Source organism: Anabrus simplex, chromosome 3, assembly GCF_040414725.1.
Source record: "Anabrus simplex isolate iqAnaSimp1 chromosome 3, ASM4041472v1, whole genome shotgun sequence".
Classification (NCBI taxonomy): domain Eukaryota; kingdom Metazoa; phylum Arthropoda; class Insecta; order Orthoptera; family Tettigoniidae; genus Anabrus; species Anabrus simplex.
This window is the reverse complement of record NC_090267.1, coordinates 99,295,922-99,323,851: the sequence shown is the minus strand read 5'-3', so window position 1 is coordinate 99,323,851 and position 27,930 is coordinate 99,295,922. Positions and strand designations below refer to the sequence as shown.

The window sequence follows — 27,930 nt, the reverse complement described above, 5'->3', positions numbered from 1 at the left end:
GCCTACTGCTGAACTGAACAGAGACAAATGACTGGCCATCAAGTTCTTTTTACGGCCGTATGCCCTTCCTGATGTCAACCTCACCAGAGGAATTAATGAGATGTAACGAATGATATGATATGAATAATCAAAACAGACTTTTAAGTGTACCGTAGGCCTAAAAGTCGTGATCACCATTTATTGTCTTTTTACGTTTAGAAATACTGCCTTCGAAAATAGCCAGTATAACTTATATACATTCTAAGTTTGTTAAATAATAGTATAGAATGATTACACATACAATTTATAGCTCTTTATAACCTAGAAGTCATTTGTTCGCTGCATAAAATTTTGAGGTTATCGCATATTGGACCCCCCATTACAATTTTTGGCTGTAAAAGTGGGAAAAAAAGGGGTTTAATAGGCGAGTAAATACGGTAAATTGAAAATGAGAAATAAATACTGTATGTCAAATGGGTGAGAGCGGGCCTACTTTTGTTTAATTAAGACCTTCAACATAATATTTTAGACATACAGTTGCAATATTGTACAGAATGACATATATGCCAGTTCACGCTAAGACTTGCCCCATTTGTATGTGACTAAATGTACATCATCATCATATAGCATTCCTTTAACAACACAATCTTAATCAAAGCTTCATTATATAAATATGTATGTATGGTTCAGCTGAAGATGACCTTGTATATGAGGTTGAAACCGGTCCTGTAACTTAATATATGCAATAAATAAGTACTGATTGGTGGAAATCCTCTCCTATTTTTAATTGTGCAATTCGTCAATACGGAAATGAAGATTATAGATTACGACTACTTTTGTTTATCGTCTAAATCCATTTCTACTTTCTTTTAGGTACACTATCAGGTTCTGTATTGATGTGAGCATGGTTGATCCATTGTGTATGATAACAAGCATAAAAACTGATGTCCAATAACAAGTAACTGTGGGCTTGGGACCACGACTCACCACAGACTGCCCGCTCAAACATTTCTCCCGCACACTGTTACTTACCGCCTCCGCATCATCTGAAAGATGATATTTGAACAATCAGTTCTTAGTTTAGGCCTAGGTGGACCGGTGGCTAAGCGCGGAAGCAGGTCGAACCCGCACCGTCTGAAAGAGGCCTCACGAACATAAAATTAACCCATTCACATACCATTTAACTGAACTTATTTATGCCTTGGTGTACCATTTATTTTCAATACTTTGCATGATATTATCACCAACACTGAAAAAGCATGCTTTACACCAACGTAATGAGAGGAAATATCCAAACTACTGTCAGATGTACTTTGTGTGAAGTCTTTATGAATATGGTAGATCATAAAACAGTCATATTCGTGCATCGTCACCTTGCACTGGTGGCATTCAAATGAAGATTCCTTCCTCAGACCCCATGTCACATAGACTTTGGATCTCTGTGATGGGATAACCTTCTTCGTTGTTGGGGGTATTTTGGTCGGAAAGTGACCCCAGTGCCTCTCTTGAAGTCTCAGTGGTGTATCTCCAAGAGCTTGGGTGCCTTATTTTGGATAGTCAGGCAAGGTCACACTTGCCAACTGCTGTTCGGCCAAATTGATCCGGAAGGTGGTAAAGCCTACTTGATTCTTTTCAGGGTTGAGGAGGGGATGAATGATGTTGGAATTCAGAAGTGTCATGTCCAAGCATGTAGAAGTATATTTTTTGTATCCTTTTACATACTTCCTTGTTAAGGGGAATGATGCGAGGCCCTGCTCATGGGAATCAACACCACCCTTTCCGCAGTTGTAGTCAACAACAAGATTGGGTCTGAACGTCTTTTTTCCATCATACATTATCACTTCAAGGTAATCTGGCCTTCATTTCATCCCCAGATACAGGAAACCAGTGTTCCTTTCCAGATGACATTACCCTATTTATATCCTCGGCAGCCGATACAAGACATTTACCTGCATAAGCATTTCATTGGTTAGATGTTCCCGAAAAGTCTGCTGTTAGAAATTCGTTCACAACTTTTAGTTCGTTCGGGCATTGTCCTAGGTGCCTTTGGAAAATACTATTTCACAAGTTGCGATGCATGAATGATACTCTGGAGTATTACTTACGTGCTCCCAGTTCCATTCCCTATAGCGTAAAACATGATTAGAAGCCGCTGGTGCAGCATCAGTTGTAAGCCTAAAATTCAGTGACATATTTGACGGCAAAACAGCACTTTGTTCACCTCTACCAGCGCTAAAGTTTATATCACACGAACTACTTTCACTGCTTTCCATATCCACTAAATTATTCGTCGCTTATTTCTATATCAATGTCATTCTCTTCTAAAAATTCCCATATAATCGGTTCGTCACTCAACATGGAGGCAGCCATGATTTCGCTTACGATGAGGTTGCTAAGATACTGGTTATCTTTTCCGCGGAATAACTGCAAAGACGTGTTTATCGAATACATCAATGGAATTAAACAGTGATTCCATCTGTCAAGAGATTACCTTACAAATATCACATCCTTTCACAAAGGAAACCGGCTTGGAGCGGGTCCGGAAATAAACACTACGCGCAGACGGAGAGATCTGTCTTTGTACCGGAGTGCAGTCGAGAGCCAGGACGGAGAGATCCGTCAAAGTACGTCAAGTGGTTAAGCACCAACACGTCAGATGCAAAGAGAATAAGACTGGCTTGGGACTAACGTCCCCTGCAGCTCTAGGTCGACACGCAACCGCACTCCGCAGCCGTGAAATTAAGTTCTCTACCAACTCCTCATCCAGGCCAGTTGTTGCTGGCCTGTCGTGCGCGCAACGTGGCCGGGAACGGTATTTTAAATTTCTTATGGTGGGAGTTACAAATGTACTAAAGAGTGACGTAAATGTGCTATCAGGTTTCTTTAGCATGCATTTAATAGGACACATCCTGAGTTTCGAAATCATGGCGTAATAACCAGGGAAACGCGCTCGAGAGGAACGTCTTAACCAGTTTTGACTGTATGTCTCCTACAAAGATTCAATGGGTAGTGAAATGTTTCCAGAACCATCATACCTTACACATAAAGCCTGTTTCAAGCCATCCTAGGAGCACTTCTGCCTTGGAAGATCACTTTTTGAGGCTACAAGTGCTGAGAAACTGACATACAGCAGTTGAAGCTCAGAGTAGTCTGATGTAGGTCCACGACAAAGCTGAGAGTGGGAACGCAGGCAGAAGGAGGCTCCGTGAGGCAAATATACCCTCTAGAAAACAAGCCACAGGACCAGCACTTCTGCCACAACACTGTAGAGACCGTCTTCATTTTGTGCAGGTGCATGAACATTGGATTAAGGATCAGTGGGGACACTTACTCTTCAGTGATGAATCGATATTCAACCTGAGGGCACCTGACAGAAGAGACAGAGTGTAGAGAAGGGCACGAGAACACTTTGCCAAGATTACACCGTTTAGAAAAAGATCTCGTCTCATGTGAGGTGTTTATTTACAATTGATTTTCCAAGTCAACTGTTTTCCAAGAACTTAGCAGGAGCACAAATACTCATTCAATTATACTGATTTGCGTTGTATATTTCTATATACACGTACTTAACTTCCCGCAACCGAGACAAATACTGGACCTTCAGGATATTCTCCATTCTACTTTGGCGTTCGAGACCGCAGCGCATGACCTTGAATGTGCCGCGCTGATCACCGGGAGCTGGCGGTTTGCTTCTACAAATCTATTCGTCTGCGACTTCAAATTATTTATGATCTTCATATATTATTTGATAGTGTTGTGACTTTGTGCCTGACCGAGTGTGGAAAGTGACCCTTTTGACTGTTCTCCAATATTCATAAACATTGTGAATCTTCGCCTATCATTGCGTGTGCCATACTACCATTCTTAATATTACGTACTGTTTCATCTTATACCGATCCAGAGTTTAATTAATCTTTTTCTTTTTCTTTTTCATATGCATTGTTTTACATGTTTTTACGGCTGACGATGACCTGGACTAAGGTCGAAACCGGTCCCATTTATTTTTACTATTAAATAACATGTAATCACTACATTTCTTTCCTATGTATTGAATAGGTTGAACCTCTTTCAATTATTTAATTTTTAACGTTTATCGTGTGAGGTGGCATAACTTCAGATAACCATACCGAACTTGAACTCATTGAGAACGGCTCCCTAATGGCACACAGGTATGTTGAAGAGATTCTCTTTAATCACGTAATGCCATTTGCATTCACTTTCAACGAAAACTTTTTTATGCACGATAATACAAGACCACATGCTGCTCAGTATGTCACGAGTTTCTTCGGAAAGTCAAACGTTCCCACTCGACTGGCCAGCCAAGAGTCCAGACCTCAACCATATTGAGCACGTGTGAGTCGTCGCCTTCGGCACCGAGTTTTCAACAATCTGACTGAATTAAAGGTGGCGGTGCAGGAAGAATGGGAGAACATATCGCAAGAGGACATCCGGGGCTTGATCAGGAACACGCCCAGAAGACTTGCAGCAGTAATTGCAGCCAAGGATGGCAATACCTCCTATTGATAACTTAATCAATATTCAACAAGTTTCCAGTACATTTCCTGAAACTTAAATCATTAAATATATAATTTTGGTAATCAGAAAATCTGTCAGATTCTGCTTCATTTAATTTTGGACTTCTTAAATCAAAATGTTTTGAACATTGTTGTCTCTGGAATAGGCATGTAAAGATTTTTTCTTTTATTCTGTAATGCTGTTTTGAAAACAAAAAACTTTGCTACCTTAAACTAATTATTTTTTAAATATCAAGTGTCACACTTTTTTTTTTTTTTTTTTTTTTAGAGGGCAGTGTATATGCTTACAAATAAATTGCACCTTCTTATCCAGAATTGTACACATCAGCCTTCAAAGTTATGCATGTTTCAACAATTATTAAACCTGTCAAATATCCACTTCATACAAGGACTGATACACTATTTGGTCAAAAATATCTGGACATCTCTGTTGATGTCATCATAATCACACATCCTTATACAATATTTCCATAGGAAACCCAAAATTGCAGAAGTTCAATATGTCATTCGGTCATGGCAGATGTTCATTCTTCAAATCATAACCCCAAGACCTTGGTAAAAATAAAATTGTTCATCTAAGCATAAAATTCCATAAATTAAAATATACCGTATTTATGATGTAGATGTTGATTCCCAATAACGGACCATTTATATTGGTATTATAATACCGTATTTACACGAATAATCCCCGCATATTTTTTTAAAAAATTTGCGATAAATTGCGATGTGGGTTTTATTTGCGTCAAGGTTGGCAACATGCTCCTGACTAACCTAGTTTTCGATGTTGGCATTAATTCACCGCTAGCGAGGAGATAACCTACCTGGCAACTGAAAGGAAGTAAATTTATGAAATACTACGAATATATACGAATCTGAATGGCGTTGCTATGATGGGAAATGTGTAGTTGTGCGTGGGCCCAGTGTTGCCAATTCAGCAGTTTTCCTGCTAGATATGGAAGCTTTTAATGTTAACCCATTCAGATGCAATTTTTCAGACAACAAACTGGCCATGCATTGCAATTTAATTTACAATGAAAACTATCACTACAATTGTAACGAATTATCTCAATAATGTACAAAACTACACACGACAATAGTTCAACACAGTGTGGTAGAGCTTAAAGCTCTCATCAATATGCAATGCCAACTTGCACTTATTGCAGCCATAGCAAGATTCACCGCTATTCCTTCCCTCGGGATTTTTTCGGCGACTATCATAGAACACCTTGCACCTTCTGGATGGGCTCTTCTTGTCTGCAGTGGGTTCTATCTTCACAGGAAAATGCCCCCAATGTTTAGCTTGCAATCTTAGGAATGTGCTTACAGCACTTTGCCTAATGCTGGTCTGGTAATCAGGCAGAACAACCTGTTCCAAAAGTTGCTCTGCAATGTCAGTAATGAAGTTTGAGAAACTTCTTTTCTTGCTGGGATTCAGCATGGGATAAATAACACTAGCATTCAAGATTGCCATATCAAGCACACAGAAATATATCTTTTTATACCCTTTGGCATACCATCTCATTAGTGGGTATGAAGTAAGGCTTTGATCAAGAGCATCAACACCACCCATTCCAAAATTGTAATCCACAGCTACATTTGGTTTTAGGACAAGTTTCCCTCTTTTGTTTGTGGTCTCAACAAAATCTGGTTTTTCATGCACTGTTGAGAGGAAATGGACATTCCTTTTATCAGCCCATTTTGTGGCCAGAATTCCATTTGCTGAAGCAAAAGTAATTTCCCCTCTCTTTAGTTTTGTTGTTGCAAAGTGTGGTGGCATTAATTTTCTGTTTTTACGTACACTTCCAACAGCACTGGTGTTATGCACAAGTGTACCAACTGTACCAATTGTCCGTGTAAATGGCATGTCCTGATCCAAGCAGCTCATTATAAAGTTCAAGCACAACTTTCTCACTACATGGCAATTTCCGGGCATCGCCTGCCCCAGCAACATTCTCACCTTCCTTTCCAACATACATACCTGCCAACTTTTAGAAATCAAAAATAAGGAGATTTTTAATTCTTGGATTTCATCAAGTGTATTGAGCCACGGTCTCGGTAAAAAGAGGACAAGATAAAAGGCATACATATCTACAGTTACAATGCGAATTAACCATTACATTTAAAATCTTAAACTACGAAAACAGAAACGATTGCAAGAAAACGTACCTAATAATCATTCTCATTTATGACACATACATACGAATAGTAACATTTAGACAGGTAAGTCAAGAACTGACTACAATTTACCAAATGGTGAAAAATATACACATGTAGGTGATAGAGACTGCTGTGTCTGTTTAGCATTGAACTGGCAGCTAACTTTGCCCTCTTCAACAATGCACTATCATACTGCTGCTCATAACACTTTCCACTTAGACTTGATTTGACCACCAATAGTTTACTGAGATTTTTGTCATTCAGAGATGATCGGAATTGTGTCCTCGTCTTTTTTACCTGGCTGAACATTCTTTCAAACTCGGCACTGCTGTGTGGAATTGTCAATATTGAGAGCATTACTTTTGCGATTCTATCATATTTGAAACACCCATCTGCACCTTGCATATACCCTATAGCAGACCAAGAACAATCTACTCTTTCTTCTTGCACAACAGACAATGGTAAATCCTCCACTTGAAGAGCACAAAACTGGCACTGTAATGCATCCATTGCTTCTTGGTCATCTTCACCATCTTTCACTGGCAATATAACAGGAAACTTTGAAAAAATATACTTTATGGCATTGAAGGAAAAAGTCTGCAAAGAATTTATCTGAGCTACTTGAGCATTAACAAAAACATCACTATTCAAATTAAATTTATGAATAATATAATCACAAGCTGCAATAAAATGGTTCCTGGCGTACAAATAAATGTTTTTCTTCTCCTCAGGTGCCAGATTTTCTACAAGACGAGATGTTGAACAGCCAATTACTAAATCATCATCAGCTTTCTAATTCTCTCTCGTGTGATAGACCACTTCTAAAATTGTAGGATATATTTTTATAACCACTGGCTTAAAACAAACCTACAAAGAATGTCCTTCAACATATCCATCAGCACTGATCTTATGACATGAATGTGAGGTGCTTGCGACTGAAGAACTTTATTAGTTTTCTCAAATGTAGGGATGATAAATGCCAGAAATGAGCAAAATGCTTTATTAAAGTTTGAAGACAGAAAAAGAAATAGTCTCTTCTCTCGTGAAATACTGGCAGTGCAACTAGACTCCTTTATTTTCTTCACAGATGGGGATGAACTACTCTCCGCCTTCCTTTTTCCAGAAATAACAGAAGCCTGGGCTTGTACTCTACTGACACAAGGACCACGTTCCATTTCTGTATCTTCATGTGCCTTTAGCTTGGGAATTTGGAAATACTTCAGAGATGTGTCTGTGCCATTGGACCGCTTTACCTCATCCTTAAAAAAACTCTGAAGTGGCTCCCACTCTGAAATCAATCTTTCCAAACATTTCCCCAAGGATAACCAGTGTGTACACACATGCTTTAATATTTTTCTAACATCAGTTTGGTACAAAGCTTGATTTTGAGATGATCTTTTCTCTTCGAGCTTTTGTCTTTTTTGTTTTGTTTCTTTTTGCTAATTGCTTTACGTCGCACCGACACAGATAGGTCTTATGGCGACGATGGGATAGGGAAGGCCTAGGAATTGGAAGGAAGCGGCCGTGGCCTTAATTAAGGTACAGCCCTGGCATTTGCCTGGTGTGAAAATGGGAAACCATGGAAAACCATCTTCAGGGCTGCCGACAGTGGGGCTCGAACCCACTATCTCCCGATTACTGGATACTGGTCGCACTTAAGCGACTGCAGCTATCGAGCTCGGTGAGCTTTTGTCTAAATAATAATAAATATCAATAGGCATCTCATCAATTTTGACAGGAAGGGAGTCTGCACCCTTCATGGCAGCCAGATTAATCAAATGACATGGGCATCACATAATAATAATAATAATAATAATAATAATAATAATAATAATAATAATAATAATAATAATAATAATAATAATAATGTTTTCGCACTGCTCTCTTAGTTTAGCAGCAACATCGTTTTTTCTTCCCATCATAACAGGAGCATTATCTGCACTAAAAGCTATACAGTTTGCCATCGGAACGTCATATCTTTTCAGAACATCCAGGAACAAATTAGCAATATTAATACCAGTAGAACTGCCTTCCAAATTTTCCATGGATAGCAAACGATTTTCAATCTTTTTCAATTCTTTGTTGAAAAACGAGACGACGACAGGATAGAGCTTACTAGCTTTATCATTGCTACCATCAGTTGAAATCGCAAAAGGTTCAGTCTTTAAAGTTTGAATCACCTTACTATCTGCATCACAGGCCATTTCATTAATTATGGCGGATGTTTTTGTTCTAGCACACGCATATTTCTTCGCAATGTCTGAATCTGGGAACATCTTTCTGAACAATGGCCCTGCGTGATCAGAACAAGACAATGCAAGGTTATGTTCGACAATGAACACCGTGAACAAACATTCTGCTCAAGTGACTGCATCATCTTCCTTCCCACCTACAAAAAAATTACTTAATTTTTTGTTCCTCTCGAGACAGCAAGCACTATCTTTGTGTTTCTGTGTGAGACTGTGAGCTACAATATCTGTTTTCCCTCCATGCGAGATATTAATATCACACCGACACACGGAACAAAATGCATAATAGTTTCCTTTATTAGACTGTAAAATGAACAGAAATTCTGTTTTATAGGTATCCCCGAACACTTGGAGATAACGTTTGTTATGTTTTGTAGTCATGTGAAGAGAAAATACCACAAACTGTCACCGACACAACTTTCTGAAATACATTGAAGTCATTAAAATTATGAACTCTGATCAACACAAAAGCACTGAAATACGCGAAACTACCACATACAAAACAGATCAATATGTCTCGTACATTATTAACATTTGACTTCGACAGGGGGAAAGGAAAGAATTGCAAGAAAAAACACGTGGTCCAAAACACCAACGAAACTACGCACAGAAACGAGCGCGCGAACCACACAATAACAAACTCACTCTTTCGTCCCGATCAACGGAGTCCCTAGTGGTCGCTAGTGCGCATGACCTTCTCTGACTCGTAGGACGATAACCGTCCCGAATTCCCACCTGAACAGCACACACGCTGCTGTAGTGAGCGGGAAATACGATATACAAAGGCGACGGATGATCCTGCAAGATGTTGCTCTTTCAAGATATTAGTGAGTTATTAGACAAATGTGTGCAAGTTGATGCTATTGTAATTGATTTTGCTAAAGCATTTGATGTGTAACCCCACGACATTCTGATCCAAAATTGGTGGAAACAAACATTGATAAAAGGGTGGTTCCGTGGATCCAAGAAGTTTTGACAGACCATACGCAGAGGGTAAAGGTGGGAAGTAAATACTACAAGGAAGTTTCCATAACATTGGGAGTAGTACAGGGTAGTGTTATAGGGCCACTCCTATTTACAGCGTTTATCAACGATCTATCGAACGAAATTCAAAGTGAATGCAGATTGCTTGCGGATGATTGCATAATATAAAGAAAAATACAGAATGCTAGTGATAATATTTTATTACAAGCCAATATAAATATACTCCATAAGTTAGCACACTATAACAAAATGAAAATAAATTCTCAAAAAAGCAGTCCCATAGGAATGGGAAAGAAACTTTCAATATTGTCTTGGATCAGATGCTCTAGTAGAGAACGACTTGTGCAAGTAGCAAGGAGAGATCTAAAATGGGACACCCAGGTAGGAAGTGTAATTTCTAAAGCATACAAGTCCTTACACTTCGTGGTGAGGGTGCTAAAGGGTAGCGGTTCCCAGGTGAAGGCGCAGGGCTACATATGACTCATTAGGCCAGTCCTGGAATATGGAGCAGCTGTATGGGATCCATACCAAACAGGACTCACTAAGGAACTTGAGATGGTACAGCAAAAGGCTGCAAGATTTATGCTGAACGATTTCAATCCTAGAAGTAGTGTGACAAATATGATAGAAAAACTTGGGTGGGAGACACTGTAGACTAAAAGGAAACGAACACGGTTATGTGCCACGTATAATGCCTACATGAATAAGCCAACTTGGGGAGAACTGAACAGTCAACTAGAAAAGCCCTCTTATAAGCAGGACAGATCACCTGCATACAGTAAAAGGTAGATCACAGAAAACTTAGTAAGGTAGATATTCGTTTGTAAATTGGGGAATTTATGATTTGATGCAAGTGTGTAATGAACTAATATAACTTGGAAACGATTCTCTGAATCCATGGGTAAGTGTGAAAATATCGAGCTGGATTAGTAGATGTTATTGTTATCATTATGACTTTTGAGGTGTAACTATGAAGTTGTTTACATCTATTATTACTATTATTATTATTATTATTATTATCATCTATGTAGTTATGTATGACAGGTTGCAAGTACGGACTTTATTTGGTATAAATCGTAGTCTTATAATTACTTGTGTGTTGTATGATCCATCTTGTGTAACAAAACATGTGAGGTTATGTCACGATACTTCTCCTGTATGTTTATTAATAAGACTATATAATGTAAGAACACTAATTTAATAATATATTTATATTATTACCTGAAAATTTGATGTATAAATCCAATGTAATGTTGTGCAACACAGGGTAAAGTCTAGAACAGTCCCAAAAAATATTTCATAGCTCGTTCAAAAATGCATTAGTTTTTACACACCTTGAAGACCCAAGTCAGAACTAATTATTCTTTAATACTATTTCCTCTTTTCAAGTATTCACTTGTTCTCAATAGATTATTTTTTGTTTTAAACATTTTAAAATCCTTTCGGAAACGCTGAGGTCTCAAAATTTTGTCCCGCAGGAGTTCTTTTATGTTCCAGCGAATTTACCTACACAAGGCTAACATATTTGAGGACCTTCAAATACCACTGGACTGAGCTAGAATCCCAGCGCCTCAACCGTCTCGGCCACTCAGCCTGGCTCCCAACTTCACTCTTTTATGCAATTTTAAAAGAATGTTTTAAGCAATTAAAATTATCAAACCCTTGTTTCAATTGAACTATGCATGTTATTTCATAACGGTGCTTCTGTACTATTTGCAGAATTTTACGAAAATTGGCCTATTCAAGTGCGGCCCGCGAATATGACTAAGGTTTCCAAAATGGCCCTCGAGCCCTTACAAATTGGAAACCCCTGGTCTAGAACAACAATCTTGTCACTCAAGCTTTATAAAATTTGTACATAGGTTAATGGAGACTCGAGAATATAGGAGAAAGCCTGCTGTGTCATACTTTTCTAGAAGCCTGGCCAGGCAAGATATATATATAGAGACAGTCTTGGGTTGTTAAGTTAATTCAGCAAGAGTTGTTAGTGAAAGTCGTTAGTCGAGTATGTGAACTCGTGTTGTGGTTTTGTTGTGTTGGTAGTTGGTTGACATGCTAATGTGGCTGTCTTCTTCTTCTTCTTCTTCTTCTTCATGGTTTAAGATGGAGGTTTATTAATGTATCTTCTTCTTCTTCACCCATTCCCTTTACCAGACTCTCTCTGGGTAGGGTAGTGTACCAAAACCCTCCACCTTTCTCGATCTTTCCACCATTTCTCTTCTAGTACTTTACAGCTATCGACTCTTCTATTTGCAATACAGTCCACAACAGAGCTCCTCCATCTCATTCTAAGCGGTCCCCTAGGCATCTTTCCAGTCTCTGTATCCATGAATGTTCTCTTTGGTATTCTCTCTCCAGGCATTCTCATCATGTGTCTTAGCTTTGCTATATCAATCTCTTCTTGAAGTTTACACACTCCCACACTTCTCCTTATTTCTTTATTTCGTATTCTATCTCGTCTTGTCTTTCCCTGTATGTTCCTCAAGAACCTCATTTCAGCTGCTTGTATCTTACTTTGGTTCCGCTTAGTCAACGTCCAGGTTGCTGAAGCATAGGTCAGTATAGGTTTATAATAGGACAAGTATAAAACCTTCTTGCACTTCATTGGCACATCTTTGTTCCATACAATGTCTCTCACACACTGGTAGAAACTTGCAGACTGCTGCATTCTTAAATCAATTTCTCCATCCAAATTTCCATCATGTGACATCACGGTGCCCAAATATTTAAAAATTTTCACTACCGTACTTCAAGAGGTTGATTTACTATTATCACTCCTCTGGATTTTCTGTTACCTCTCATCATGATAAAAGTCTTGCTTTTCGCACTACTAACCTTCATTCCAAAATTTCTTATCTTCTCATTCCATAAATCAAATTGTGTCTGTACTTCCTCTTCATTATCTCCCCAATCTACAATGTCACCAGCTCGCCTATCATCCTCTCCTTGATATTATGTAGCATTCTATCCATGATAATGCATATACAATTTGTAAATAAAACAGTTGTACACAATTGACAGCATCTCGTGCGTGCGTCTTTGTGACTACGATAGATTCGAATGCATTACCTGCAGCTGTCTTGGAGCCTTTTCCCAAAAATGTAAGATGCTTCAAGAATAGACTCCAGCATTCTTTAAATTGTGTGTAAATTCCTATGTGATAGTGTCATATTTTATTGCAACACTCAACCCACTGTAAATTGTAGTATTAAGGTATAAGAATTATTTAAGGTATATGTGAATTTGTACATGAACGTCTTGTATTTACGATGCTAAGATAATAGTAATTGGGCCGCTCAATCTACTGCAAGTCAAGGTGTAAAATTTTGAAATACTTAAGGTATGTGTGAATATGTATATGGCAGTTGTAATGTTAGTAGTAAGCTCAACCTGTAGGACTGTAAGCCGTAGTGTTGAGCACTGGAAATATTTAAGTTGTGTGCCAATTTTGGCATGATGATGCTGGATTTAGAATGTTAAACTAGTGGTATTTCTTGTAATATTTTCTTTCCACGGAATTGCTTGTACTCCTTTTGTTGTTGTGGGTAATTATGTTTTAACTTTACTTTATTATCACACCACTGTAAGTGATCACTGCCACCAGGACATTTTCAAATTGCGATGCATTTGTTAATAATAACATACAATAGAGGGAAATTTGATTGATTCACCTTTTTTCAATACATAATATGTTGTTAATATGATCACAACATTTTTTTATTCAGTACCATTTTCGGTGTCTAAGGACACCATCATCAGCTGAAACAGGTCGCAGGAACAAAGATATACAAGTACCACATTTACGCGAATAATACCCGCACATTTTTTAAAAATTTGAGGCACGAAATTGGGGTGCGCGTTTTATTTGCGTCAATGTTGGCATTTTTTTTTTCAAAATCAGCCTTTCTAAATTTAGGGTGCGGGATTATTCGGTGGCAGGTATAATTCGCGTAAATATGGTGGCGGGGATTATTCGCGTAAATACGGTGGCGGGGATTATTCGTGTAAATACCCGTATTTACGTGAATAATACCTGCACATTTTTTTAAAATCTGAGGCACAAAATTGGGATGCGTTTTTTTTTTTTTGCATCAATGTTTGCACTTTTTTCAAAATAAGCCTACCTAAAGTTAGGGTGCGGGGATTATTTGCGTAAATACGGTATGTAGTACATATAATAGACCCTTAGTAACAAGTGACATTAATAGGATGAAGTAAAAATACAATCCTTAAAAGAATATAAACAAGTTACGTGCTTGTTGGTCAAAGTATAAAATGAAAGTGAAGATATTAACAAATGTTTGAAGATTTGATCACTTTGGAAACATCTGTTAATATCTTCACTTTCATTTTATACTTTGACCAACAAGCACATAACTTGTTTATATTCTTTTAAGGATTGTATTTTTACTTCATCCTATTAATGTCACTTATTACTAAGGGTCTATTACATGTACTACACACTTGTATATCTTTGTTCATACGACCTGTTTCAGCTGATGATGGTGTCCATAGACACCAAAACCGGTACTGAATAAAAAATGTGATCATATTAACAACATATTATGCATTGAAAAACGGTGGATCAATCAAATTTCCCTCTATTGTATGTTATCTCCTTTCAATACGGACCAGATATGAAATTTTTAATGTTGAATAATAATAATAACAACAGCAGCAGCAGCACCACTCTGAAATAGAGTGATGTCATTAACAACTGAGGCAGAGTGAATGAGAGCTGCAAGTTGTACATTTGAGTGTATGCATATTTAATCTTTAGTGAGTATTGCAATAATTAAACAGAACGATATTCTCACAAGAAAAACTTTGACATTAAGAAGTTAAGTCAAAAGACCTTTCATAGATTTTTTTTTTTAAATATTCAAAAAGTGTACATTAAATCCAGAAATGTCAACAGAATTTAAATCAACAATGGAAAGGATGGTCATGGAAGTCTACAGGTAGACACCTTACATTGTTATTAACTTAAAACTGTCTAAACAAAAGGGCAAAAATGTTATAACACATTTAGTGAGAAAAGTGCACAACATTGAGCCGAAGTAATTCATACATGCAAAAGCAGCGAAATACTTACCTAGGTCAATATTTAGGAGCATGCGATTTTCTCTCAGCTGAAGGGCAAAATAATCTCCTTGAGTACCACGACTGTACAGCAGAACACCATTGGGTGTGCTAGTCTTGAATCGGAACCTGATGGACTCCCTTGTGGCTGCAATAGGGTCTCGAAGAAGATCCCATCGCACCAATGATGTGCCATTGAAGTAAAATGTCTCTGAAACTGTTAATGGGGATTTTGTCATCAGACTTTTATCTTCAAACTGGTGGACTGGAGTAGATAAGGTAGAAGAGAATGAGTGATAAATTAATTTCCTAACTAAGTCACATTTTTTTTAAATAATGAAAACTAAAACTAGCTAATATGCACCAAGGAACATTCTGCTGATAATGTATTTTTGGACACCCTAGTATGACTGTGCAAGAAAATACTTGAACATAGAGCTATTTATGAAAAAAAGAAACATTCATACATCATTTCAAATTGGCTTTAAAAGCAAATATAAGTACAGTAAAAACATTAAATCAAAGTCGTTGGGATGCAAAAATGGACTCAGAATTACATGATTTTTAATTAACTGTCAACTCGTAATTCAGAAATGCTAACCCTTGCCGCATCACAAAATATTCTAACACCCGTTATTGCATGCAATTAACCTTGATTCACAGTTTAAACCTTTCGAATGCTATGGCAAAACCTATTTCAAAAATGTATGCAACAAGGTGCATTTACAGTATTCAAATAATGCACTTGGATAACTCACTGACAAACATAACCTCACGCAACAAAGGAAAAATAAAAACATGATAAAAAGACGAGGAGAAATCTATGCCGATTCCCCTGAGCAAATACCGGTACTTCATTCATTGGATTACTGTACTGCATGCATTCTAGATGCCCTGTACTTGCACGAAAAATACCCGATGCCCTTAAAACATCGTGGCTTATTGAACTTTCCTGTGACGAGGGGAAGTCCCTCGCTTCTGTCTGCATTACAACAGAATACAGTGACTATCCTTGTACGATTTCCCTTGGTACTTCTCTCGTAATTAAGAAATGCCAACCCTTGCTGTGTCACAAAGTTTTCTTATCATCATCATTTCCTATTATCCAGCTATAGCCGAGTAGGGGCAAATATGGTTCCTCTCCACTTTCTTCGGTCTTTCCACCACTCCTCCTCCAACACTGTGTCCCAGTCCAGGTTTCTTTCTCTAATACTGCATTGGATTCTGTCCTTCCATCTCATCGTGGTCTTTCATCACCTTTTTTGGCATTCTTTCATCACTCATTTGCAGACAGCCAAAATGAAGTTCTTGAGGAGTAGAAGAGATAAAAATCATGAATGATAAAATCCGGGAAGAAATTGGAGTGAAAAAAATGAAAGACAGAATAGAGAAGAGCCAACTAAGAAGGTTTGGGCACATGAAGTGAATGATGGGTCTCATTCCAAATGACGTCATCTTAACTGCCATCTCGTCGACCATACATCAAGAGCATTTGAGGTCACGTCTTTTTGAAACTTTTAAAAATAGTTTCGTTCCCGACTATAGGGTCCAAACAGTGAGAATCTATTCCCAAATGGTTTCTGGAGCTGAAGCCACTCCTTCCAAATAACGACGTGATGCAGAAAGGATGCCAAATCATGAGCTGATAACTAGCGTATGTTACGAGTTGTACTTTGAAATGTAATACATAGTGACAGGAAGCGTTTTTGCATAACTGTGGCTATTGAAAGCCAAACCCTTATTTTTAAGTATATTTCATGCCTGTTCTCCACATTTATCACATCAGGATTTACCTAAACAGCTGTATGTGAGATAAGAGAGATCGCATTGTTTAGGTTAGGTAGGTAGGTAGGTATGTATGTATGTATGTATGTATGTATGTATGTATGTATGTATGCATAGTGCCAGAAGTTCCATGACGGAAAGATTAAACATAAATCACAGGAAAGTTTACCGTATTTATGGATATCTACCGATGTGGCGGTAATGCATTTTATTATCATAATGTTTAATTTCATGCGATCCTTGTCTCCATTTTTTATTAACGCATAGTATGGTTTGTTATTACAAGATACCGCTAGATTGAGAAGATATTGAGAATGCTGCTGTTTCTAAAGCTTTAAATTTCATTGGTGTTTTTTCCTTGACACAGGCTTTTCGCCTGCACGTTATATCAGGCTTGGTTTCTCAAAAATGTTTGCTCCCGCTCCCCTTCTGACCAATTTAATGTGATGGTTTCTACAAGAATGATTTTCGACAGCAATTTCAACCTGTTTTGTTATTGTTACTAAACAATATTTTGTAAACTATGAGGTCCACAACCTCACCATTTGCTACTATTTTTCATTTCCATCTGCATCATTTGTTTTTTCATTCCTTTGTTTTCTTAGGTTAACACAGTTTTTAGTTTCAATTATTATTTTAAATTAACACCTTTTCACTGAATTTTGTCGCAGCGAGTTGTTTTTTGCTCCGCATATTGATGTAAATATTGTATATTTGTGCTAATTTTGTTTCCGTCTAGGCTCTCTTGTTTGTTTTTTCATTTGTTCCTTCATTATGTTTTTAATATTTTTTCAAGTTATATTATGTAAATTATTTCAAACTCCCCTAATTTTTCACTGAAGATGGCTCAAACGAGCAGAAACATGTTTGAATTTGTTTACTCCGTCTAATGACGGAATATTTATTGTATTGAATCAGGAAGATACTCTCATTTTTCACCTTTGTAAAGTAGTATGGTTTGTTTGGCGTATCGGAAAATCGTTAAGTGGTTGCATTGACTACTTTTGCTACACTAAGAACATGACTTATGCAGCACTAGATGTAACAGTGTTCTGCAGTGCAGAAACGAGTACAGAACATCGGCTTCTGGTTATGAAAACAAGGTTCAAGGCTACACCCACACCCTCTCATCTTCGATTTGAGAAAATAATAATTTCTGCATTTAGAGAGGAAGAGGTAAGGCAGAATTATGTTCAGAAGTTAGGAGAAGTACTTCAGCAAACAGAAAGAGAAGAACCTGAGAGAGGTTGGAACTTAGAAGAGATGGAGTGAATTTAAGACGAATATTATGAAAGTAACAGAAGAGATCTGTGGGAAAACTACAATGAACACACGAAGGAAACGAACAAAGTGGTGGACTGAGGAAGTCAGGGAAGTTGTAAGGAGAAAAAAGGTAGCTTGGAAGGAGTACATGAGAACAAGAAAGGTAGAGGACTGGAAGAACTATGTTGAAGCACATAATGAAGCAAAGCGGCAAGTACAAGAGGCAAAAGAAAGGAACTGGCAGGAATTTGGTGAGGAAATGAAATCAGAATACAGAAATAATCAGAAGAAGTTTTGGAAGATACTAAGATCCCTCCAAGGCAAAACTGGAAAGAGAATCAGGAACATTAAAGACAGGAACCAGAAGATCCAAATGAGACCACGGAACATCCTTGATACATGGACACATACTATGAGGATGTGTTCCGCACAGACCAGAATCTACAAGACGATGCCGGTAAAGGGGCAGAAGAAGAACTAGAAGAAGGGGAGACAATTATGCAGAGTGAAGTAAGAGAGGCTATCACTGAAATGAAGGTGGGCAAGGCAGCTGGTTGGGATGGAATTTCACCGGAATTGATGAAGTATGGAGGAGAGGCTGTGGTGAAATGGATGACAAGGGTATGCCAACAAGCATGGAGCATTCAGAAGATTCCAAAGGATTGGGAGAAGAACATTATTGTTCCTATCCATAAGAAGGGCAGCACTCTGGACTGTGCAAACTATCGAGCAATTTGTCTTTCCAGTGTGGCCGGAAAGATACACTCTCGCATATTGGAGAGGATGCTGAGACAAAAAGTAGAGGAAAAGTTGGAAGAAGAACAGTGTGCTTTCAGGCCAAGTCGACAAACACACGACCATATATACACACACTAAGAACTGTTATAGAGAAACGACTTAGTCGAGGGAAGGATGTTCTAGCTGCATTTGTCGACCTAAAGGCCGCATATGACTCGGTCCCCAGGGAACAGCTTTGGGCAGCACTTGAAGACGAAAAGGTAAACAAGACTGTCTTATGCCACATTAGGAGCATGTACAATAGAGTCCAAGGAGTGGTGAGAATAGCTGGTGAATGCTCTAGGGAATTCGAAATGGTGAAGGGAGTAAAGCAGGGTGACAGCTTGAGTCCTCTTCTCTTTGTGATCTTCATGAACCAAGTCATTAAGCAGTGTAAAAGAAGAACTAAAAGAATTAAGGTTGGCAACTGGAACATGAGACCAATATATGTCCAATCCCTGGTCTATGCAGACGACATTCTGATTTTGGCTGGGAAAGGAGGATCTCCAATAAGCTCTTACTAAATGGGCTTATGCCTTCCAGGACCATGGGATGGAAGTGAATGTGAGAAAACCAAGGTCGTGCAGTTCACCAAAGGAGAAAAAGTACAGCTTCAAATCAAGTGGAACAATGAGGATATTGAGCAAGTAGAACAAATTGAGTATCTGGTCACCATTTTCAGAGAGGATGGAAAATTAGAGGCAGAAACAAACAACAGAATTAGAAAAGCTAATCAAGTTTACTTTGGTATAAACAACACAATCATAGGGAAGAAAGAAATTATTAGAAACACAAAAATGTGGGTATATCATGCTGTGTACCCGCCAACCCTCCTGTATGGTGCAGAGAGTTGGACAGTGCATAAAAAACTGGAGAGTCGTCTGGTTGCCGCTGAGATATTACGGAAAGTTGCTGGGAAAACTCGAAGAGACCATATTAGAAACACCACAGTAAGAGATGAGCTTCAGCAGGAGCCAATAATGGATGTCATTGAGAGGAGAGGATTGGGCTGGGTTGTCACCTAGAAAGAATGGAAGATGAAAGGAAAGCAAAGCAGGTGTGGCGAGCCAGATCAACAGGAAGAACAACACGAGGGAGGCCACGGCTTGAATGGGAGGAGTACATCTTGGGACTGATCGGGAAGCGAGGGAAGACCCTGGGTGAGGTTCAGAGAATGGCGCACAACAGAAGAAACTTTAGTAAATGGCTGAAATGTCCCGACGCCTAACGGCACAAAGGGGAGGAAGAAGAAGAATTTATTATATAGTTATATAAAGATAATAATTATTGCATTAAAAATATTAACAACATTCATTGATATGTCCTTTTGGTGTATTATGTTCATGCTAATGCGTAACGAATATCACATTTCTCTTAATACAACATGTAAAAAGTACAACGTGCACCTGCTGGCATCACATAACCTAGCGCGCCTGCCAGAGGGTTAACAAGTTATGAGGTCAGAAATGTACAAGAAAATACAACAAAGTCATAACAATGAAATGCCAAGGCTGAGTACTGTATATAACATCTACAAAATAATTCTATTTGCTGATAACTATGATATAAGAAAGCTAAATGTGAGAAGAATTTTACTGCAATAAAAAGAACAGAAGACTTGAGTTTCAGACAACAGCTGCCAGTGACGAAACAAGAGTCGGACCTACTTCGGGACAGACAAAACAAGAGAGCGGACATCTGGCCCGAATTCTACGCAACAGATGCGATGCTAGATCGGAACTGGACGGGACCAAACAAGAATTTACGAACCGCCATAACTAGGCTCGCAGTGCATGGTCTCCACCACAAGCTATGTACAAGAAACAGTTTCCGTGAACCCTCACCAGAGTGTGTATACAGCCTCTGCAGGAAGACCTGTAAGCGCGAGTGCCACAAGCACACTAAATCACTAATGGAATATAGCAAAGAACAATGAACCTTAACTCTCTGCACGTTTGTGCGCTTCTCTTATTAATAAAAAACTAAAAAGAACAGAGAAAAAATTTGAGACACTGAAAAAGGAAAAAAAAAAAGCAGAAACTTCTGAGATTTTTATACAGATGAATAGATAACATTAAGTCCTCTACAGAAATTTCAGTCAAGAAATTTTCATCAGAACAATACAAATTACTTCCAGATTATTCTATGAATGAGAAACTACTGACTTACCGTAGTCGCAGCCATACAACTCCACACGAAGAGCAATTCGATCTCTCCACCTTGTTGGATTAATTTGAATCCACTGAGCAATTATCGGTACCTCAAACGTATTCCTCCTGATTGTGTCTCCATCGGTATTGCCCTTGAACATCTATTATGGGAAGCATACAGAGAATATTTTAAATTGGTCAGGAAATTGTTTGTAAATGAAACTTAACATGCATTTCAAATAAACAATTTCCAATGCAACACATGCTTGGGTAATAGCAACTCTAAAACAACAGGCACTATTTCAGGATAATTCTAATTGTTTAAATTGCACATTTCATCAGAATTCATAATTACTTAAGAGTGGCACAAATGAGAAGTTGTAAATCATTCCAAGCCTGATTTGAAATTGCTCTATCTGCCAAACACTCACAACATTGCCCACTCCTGTAGTGTAATGGTTAGCACTATTAGCCATTGTCCTTGGAGGCTCAGGTTTGATTCCCAGTACTACCAGAGATTTAAGATTGGCAGGAGTATGAAGGAAGGTAAAAGGTCACCTACAATGAGAGTGTGCCTGGAAAGAGCTACACCACCTTGAAGAATTCAAGGATGCGAGTTTACATTTACTTAAAATGTTGTGTGTTTTGTTTATAGTATAAGCGAGATTTTGTATACAATTATATTTGAGGCATATGAGCAAATGATTTTAATTACACTGACTGACAGAGCAAATGCAACACCAAGAAGGAGTGGTCAGAACTTTATGCCAATTGCAGGGTAGACCGACGTCACTGAGGTATGCTCATGATGTGAAATGCGCCGCTGTGCTGCGCACGTAGCGAACGATAAATGGGACACGGCGTTGGCGAATAGCCCACTTTGTACCATGATTTCTCAGCCGACAGTCATTGTAGAACGTGTTGTCGTGTGCCACAGGACACGTGTATAGCTAAGAATGCCAGGCCGCCGTCAACGGAGGCATTTCCAGCAGACAGACGACTTTACGAGGGGTATGATGATCGGGCTGAGAAGGGCAGGTTGGTCGCTTCGTCAAATCGCAGCCGATACCCATAGGGATGTGTCCACGGTGCAGCGCCTGTGGCGAAGATGGTTGGCGCAGGGACATGTGGCATATGCGAGGGGTCCAGGCGCAGCCCGAATGACGTCAGCACGCGAGGATCGGCGCATCCGCCGCCAAGCGGTGGCAGCCCCGCACACCACGTCAACCGCCATTCTTCAGCATGTGCAAGACACCCTGGCTGTTCCAATATCGACCAGAACAATTTCCCGTCGATTGGTTGAAGGAGGCCTGCACTCCCGGCGTCCGCTCAGAAGACTACCATTGACTCCACAGCATAGACGTGCACGCCTGGCATGGTGCCGGGCTAGAGCGACTTGGATGAGGGAATGGCGGAACGTCGTGTTCTCTGATGAGTCACGCTTCTGTTCTGTCAGTGATAGTCACCGCAGACGAGTGTGGCGTCGGCGTGGAGAAAGGTCAAATCCGGCAGTAACTGTGGAGCGCCCTACCGCTAGACAACGCGGCATCATGGTTTGGGGCGCTATTGCGTATGATTCCACGTCACCTCTAGTGCGTATTCAAGGCACGTTAAATGCCCACCGCTACGTGCAGCATGTGCTGCGGCCGGTGGCACTCCCGTACCTTCAGGGGCTGCCCAATGCTCTGTTTCAGCAGGATAATGCCCGCCCACACACTGCTCGCATCTCCCAACAGGCTCTACGAGGTGTACAGATGCTTCCGTGGCCAGCGTACTCTCCGGATCTCTCACCAATCGAACACGTGTGGGATCTCATTGGACGCCGTTTGCAAACTCTGCCCCAGCCTCGTACGGACGACCAACTGTGGCAAATGGTTGACAGAGAATGGAGAACCATCCCTCAGGACACCATCCGCACTCTTATTGACTCTGTACCTCGACGTGTTTCTGCGTGCGTTGCCGCTCGCGGTGGTCCTACATCCTACTGAGTCGATGCCGTGCGCATTGTGTAACCTGCATATCGGTTTGAAATAAACATCAATTATTCGTCCGTGCCGTCTCTGTTTTTTCCCCAACTTTCATCCCTTTCGAACCACTCCTTCTTGGTGTTGCATTTGCTCTGTCAGTCAGTGTATATAGTTAAAAAAAAAATTCTTAATGTCTGAAAAGGGTAATACAATCTCTAACCCCATCATCATCATCATCATATCCCTTAATCCAGCTTCAGCCGCGTTGGGACATTTATGATATTTCACCTTATTCCTCTCCCCTTCCATCATTAATTTTGTTCGATCCCATGTTCCTTCTCCTACTACTAGTTTTGATGAAAGATATGCACCTTGCTTTCTTTCCCTCAAACTTAGCCTTCCATCATCTGTTGTTAACCCTGATGCCTTCGTGCCCCGTACTTGTAGACATGATATGGGCTTTTGTCAAGACTCTTTACGTTGTGCAGAGAACTTTGCTCCCCATCTCCAGAAGAAAATATCGACTGTTCACAAGGAAGACTTCTACAATAATAAAGGTTTGAATTTAGATGTTTCATGCCAGGCTTTTGTCAGAGTCATACTTTCATATGTGTGAATACCAGTTATAACCCCCCCGCCCCCCTCCCTGACCGATTCTGATGGTGCCGTCAGCTTCTGCTTCGAATGCTAGTGCTGTACCGCGTATGGTGAGCCAATTGGTGACGAATGAACACACCACTTACACTTCTATTACTAACATCTAAATTCAAACCTTCATTATTGTAAAATTCTTCCTCGTGAACAGTCTAGATTTTCTTCTGAAGACGCGGAGCAAAGTCCTCAGTGAAACGTAAAGAGTTTCACGTATTTTCTTGACATGGCATAAGCCCAAATGCCCATATCAGGTCTTCCATCATCTGTTTCGATATCCTTCCCTATTTCACTCTCTTTAAATTTCCAAACCATCTAGGTCTATTCTTCTCAATTCTGTCATTCAACCTTTCTACCACAATTTCCTTCCAGACATCTTCATTTGTCACTCCGTCCTTCCTATCTCATTTCCTAAGAATTCATTTACTGGCTTCAATTTTACTCTCCTCTCTTTTTTTGTCACTGCACAGGTCTCCATTACATAAGTTAATGCAGGTGTGGTGTATATTACATCTTGTACATCAGTTCCTTGGTACCAACTCCTTTCAAACTAGATTCCTTATATTTTACTAAAATGTTGCAACCTTTCACTAATCTCTATATCCACCATTGCATTTTACATAACTTTGCTTCCTAAGTATTGGAAGTTGTCCACAATTTCAAGATTGTGACCTGAAATATTTAGGATTCCTTTCCCTATTTTTGTCATCTCTTTTCATCTCCATCATTGACACCTCCCACGAAAACGGTGACGCTGCCTGAATAGACCGAGAACCAAGCGCAGTCGATCAAACTACCTTTGTCATTAAGTGGGGATGGAGGGACACGGTAGCTTGTGACTGGTGAGGAAGAGCAAACAATTGAACATATTATTCAATGCAGCCCTCTGCATTCCTATTCTGGTTGCATTAAAGACATTTATACTTATTCTAACTCCTGATGGCGTTCAATTGGGAACATGCATCATTTTCAAAAAATTTTTTTTGAAAAGTACACTAATGAAATAGTACGTAAACGTATTACATTGTGGTATGTTGCCTTGTTTTCTACCATTAAAAAAATATTTAATAGTGCCTTTCCGCAAGGCGAGTGAAACGGCCTCTGACGTAAGCGGCGCGCTGTGACGTCACGATCCAGTACCGCATGGAGCTCTACCAGCCGTTGTGCATCAGCCGTTGCTAAAAGCCGATTGTTTATTATTCATGATCGCGAATAACTTCGATATGACAGAAGAAAGGTTCAAAACAGCACAGTCAGACAATCTACCATGTATAGATGTCATCATTCTTGAAAAATGCGACTTTTGTGGCCGCAGAAATTCGCGGATAACAAGCAAGTTTGTAAGTGGCGTCTTTTATATACGTGCAATGTACTGTAAACCATAGTATTAGGATAACAACGAACCTGGATAGATATCACATCACTTTCAACATTTCCTTCTAGACTGATTCCCCTATTAAAGAATAACATTACTAATGCTGAAAGCCCGAAAATGTAAAGTAAGAAATCGGATTTCAGCACTAACATAAACATATAGGTAGCATTATAGTACTAGTCCGCTTCTGTGGTGTAGTGGTTAATGTGTGCCACTCCCGGAGGCCCGGTTTCGATTCCCGGCTCTGCCATGAAAGTTGAAAACAAATAGTACGAGGGCTGGAACGGGGTCTACTCAGCCTCGGGAGGTCAACTGAGTAGAAGGGTTTCGAATCCCACCTCAGCCATCCTCGAAGTGGTTTTTCGTATTTTCCTACTTCTCCTCCAGGCACCTAAGGCCACGGCCGTTTCCTTCCCTCTTCCTTGTCTATCCCTTCCGATCCTCCCATCCTCCAACAAGGCCCCTGTTGAGCATAACAGGTGAGGCCCCCTGGGCGAGGTAATGGCCCTCCTCACCAGTTTCATCACCATACTCAAAGTCTCACGTTCCAGGACAGTGCCCTTGAAGAGGTAGAGGTGAAATCCCTCGCTGAGTCCGAGAGAAAACCAACCCTGAAGGATAAACTGATAAAGAAAGAAAGAAGGAAAGAAAGAAAGATCATAGTACTATAGGGCTATAATCTATCATTCCCAAAAATATATATATTTATGGTTGGGACAACTGGCCTACCCACTTTCGGGGCCCATGAAAGAGAATTAAATATCTTTGTGGAGGGAAAAAGTTAAACATGATAAAGGTCAATATGACTTCATCTAGTTTTCACAAGTCGGGCTGAGTGGTTCAGACTGTTGAGGTGCTGGCCTTCTGACCCCAACTTGGCAGGTTCGATCCTGGTTCAGTCCGGTGGTAGTTGAAGGTGCTCAAATACGTCAGCCTCGTGTCGGTAGATTTACTGGCACGTAAAATAACTCCTGCAGGACTAAATTCCTGCACATCGGCGTCTCCGAAAATCGTAGAAGTAGTTAGCGGGGCGTGAAGCCAGTAACATTAATTACATTTGGCTTTTAACAAGCTGAGCAGATCAGGAAAGAAAAGTGTCCTGGTGACATTTTAGTCGCTCAATACAGGAATGTCTTTGGGTGCTGTGACTTTATTATTATTATTATTATTATTTTTTTTTTTTTTTTTGCTGTTTGCTTTACGTCACACCGTCACATAATGGCGACGATGGGACAGGAAAGGCCTAGGAATGGGAACAAAGCGGCCGTGGCCTTAGGTACAGCCTCAGCATTTGCCTGGTGTGAAAATGGGAAACCACGGAAAACCATCTTCAGGGCTGCCGGCAGTGGGGTTCAAAACCCACTATCTCCCGGATGCGAGCTCACAGCTGCGCGCTCCTAACCGCACGGCCAACTCGCGCTGTATTTTTACCCTTCGGTTTATTGACTTGGCTTGTATAACCTAAAACTTAGGCTAAGTTGGATTATATTTTAAACACCTACATCACTACTTTCACCTGTGTGCAATTATGTTATTTATTTCATTAATATTATGATAATTATTATAATTGAGCATTGTTAACTTATAAGACTCCAACAGACAAGCATTGGTTTTGTGTAGAGTTATACATTTGTTAAATTCACGTCGTTTCCTTTCATGCTGTACACGCCTATTCTTTGTTACATTATAGGGTATGTGCTATTGCACATCGGAACTCTACATCATTTATAAGTTTTCTGCCTCACTGTCTGCGCAGGATTCATTTTAAGTCTAAAATATACCACTCAGATTATTATCCAATGTATAGACCTCGAATTTAACCATACTAGACACTAACGTAAAGTAGAAATACGCGAAGTGTATCCTGCTTCTCACAGCACACTACGTGTTATTTCGTCTACTAATTCAGTCAACCTGTACGATGACGTCAGGCCAATGAGATCGCGTACTTGCGTGACGTGACATTTTCGTAGATTTTTATCATGTTTCTAGTTATTATTTGTACATTCTGATCACATTTTTGAATTCTGCATGCAATTTTGTATCAGATTAGCATATTTTTAATTAAAACCCCGGATCATGCATGTTCCCTATTGGTACAAAATTTAGAAGTTGAATTATAAATGTATGTATTTTCTTTCACTTTGAACTCCTCTGCGAACCATGTGACCTTGCCACGGTGGGGAGGCTTGCGTGTCCCAATGATGCAGATAGCCGAGCCGCAGGTGCAACCATATCGGATGGATATCTGTTGAGAGATCAGACTAACGAATGGTTCATCGAAAGGGGGGTAGCAGCCTTTCGGTAGTTGCAAGGGCAGCAGTCTAGATGATTGACTGATACGGCCTTGTAATAATACTCAGCATGGCTTAGCTGTGTTGATACTGCTACACGGCTGAAAGCAACGGGAAACTACAGCCGTAACTACCTCCCGAGGACATGCAGCTCTCTCTGTATGAATGATGTACTGATGATGGCTTCCTCCCGGGGAAAATATTCCGGAGGTAAACTAGTCCCCCATTCGGATCTCCGGGTGGGGACTACACGAGAGGGGGCGATCATCGGGAAGAAGGATACTGACATTCTGCGAGTTGGAGCGTGGAATGTTAGAAGTTTGAATCGTTGTGGTAGGTTAGAGAATCTGAAAAGGGAGATGGATAGACTAAAGTTAGATGTAGTTGGTATAAGTGAAGTACGTTGGCAGGAGGAACAAGATTTTTGGTCAGGCGACTACCGAATTATCAACACGAAATCAAACAGGGGAAATGCAGGAGTTGGTTTAATAATGAATAAGAAAATAGGGCAGCGGATAAGCTACTACGACCAGCATAATGAAAGAATTATTGTTGTCAAGATAGACACCAAACCAATGCCCATCACAATAGTGCAGGTCTATATGCCTACTAGTTCAGCGGTTGATGAAGAAATCGAAAGAATATATGAGGAGATAGAAGATGTAATTCAATATGTAAAAGG

At 39.7% G+C, this 27,930-nt stretch overlaps 1 protein-coding gene across 1 annotated transcript in view; it reads right to left on the bottom strand.

Moving 5' to 3' along the window:
- Positions 1–27,930, bottom strand: part of Nrx-IV (neurexin-4) — a 283,385-nt gene that overhangs the window by 207,809 nt on the left and 47,646 nt on the right. Inside the window, exons 4-5 of the mRNA XM_067142634.2 lie at positions 20,981–21,122; positions 15,000–15,203 (exon numbers count right to left, since the gene is read on the bottom strand). Of these exons, the coding sequence (XP_066998735.1) occupies positions 15,000–15,203; positions 20,981–21,122 (346 nt within the window). The remainder of the gene's footprint in view (positions 1–14,999; positions 15,204–20,980; positions 21,123–27,930) is intronic.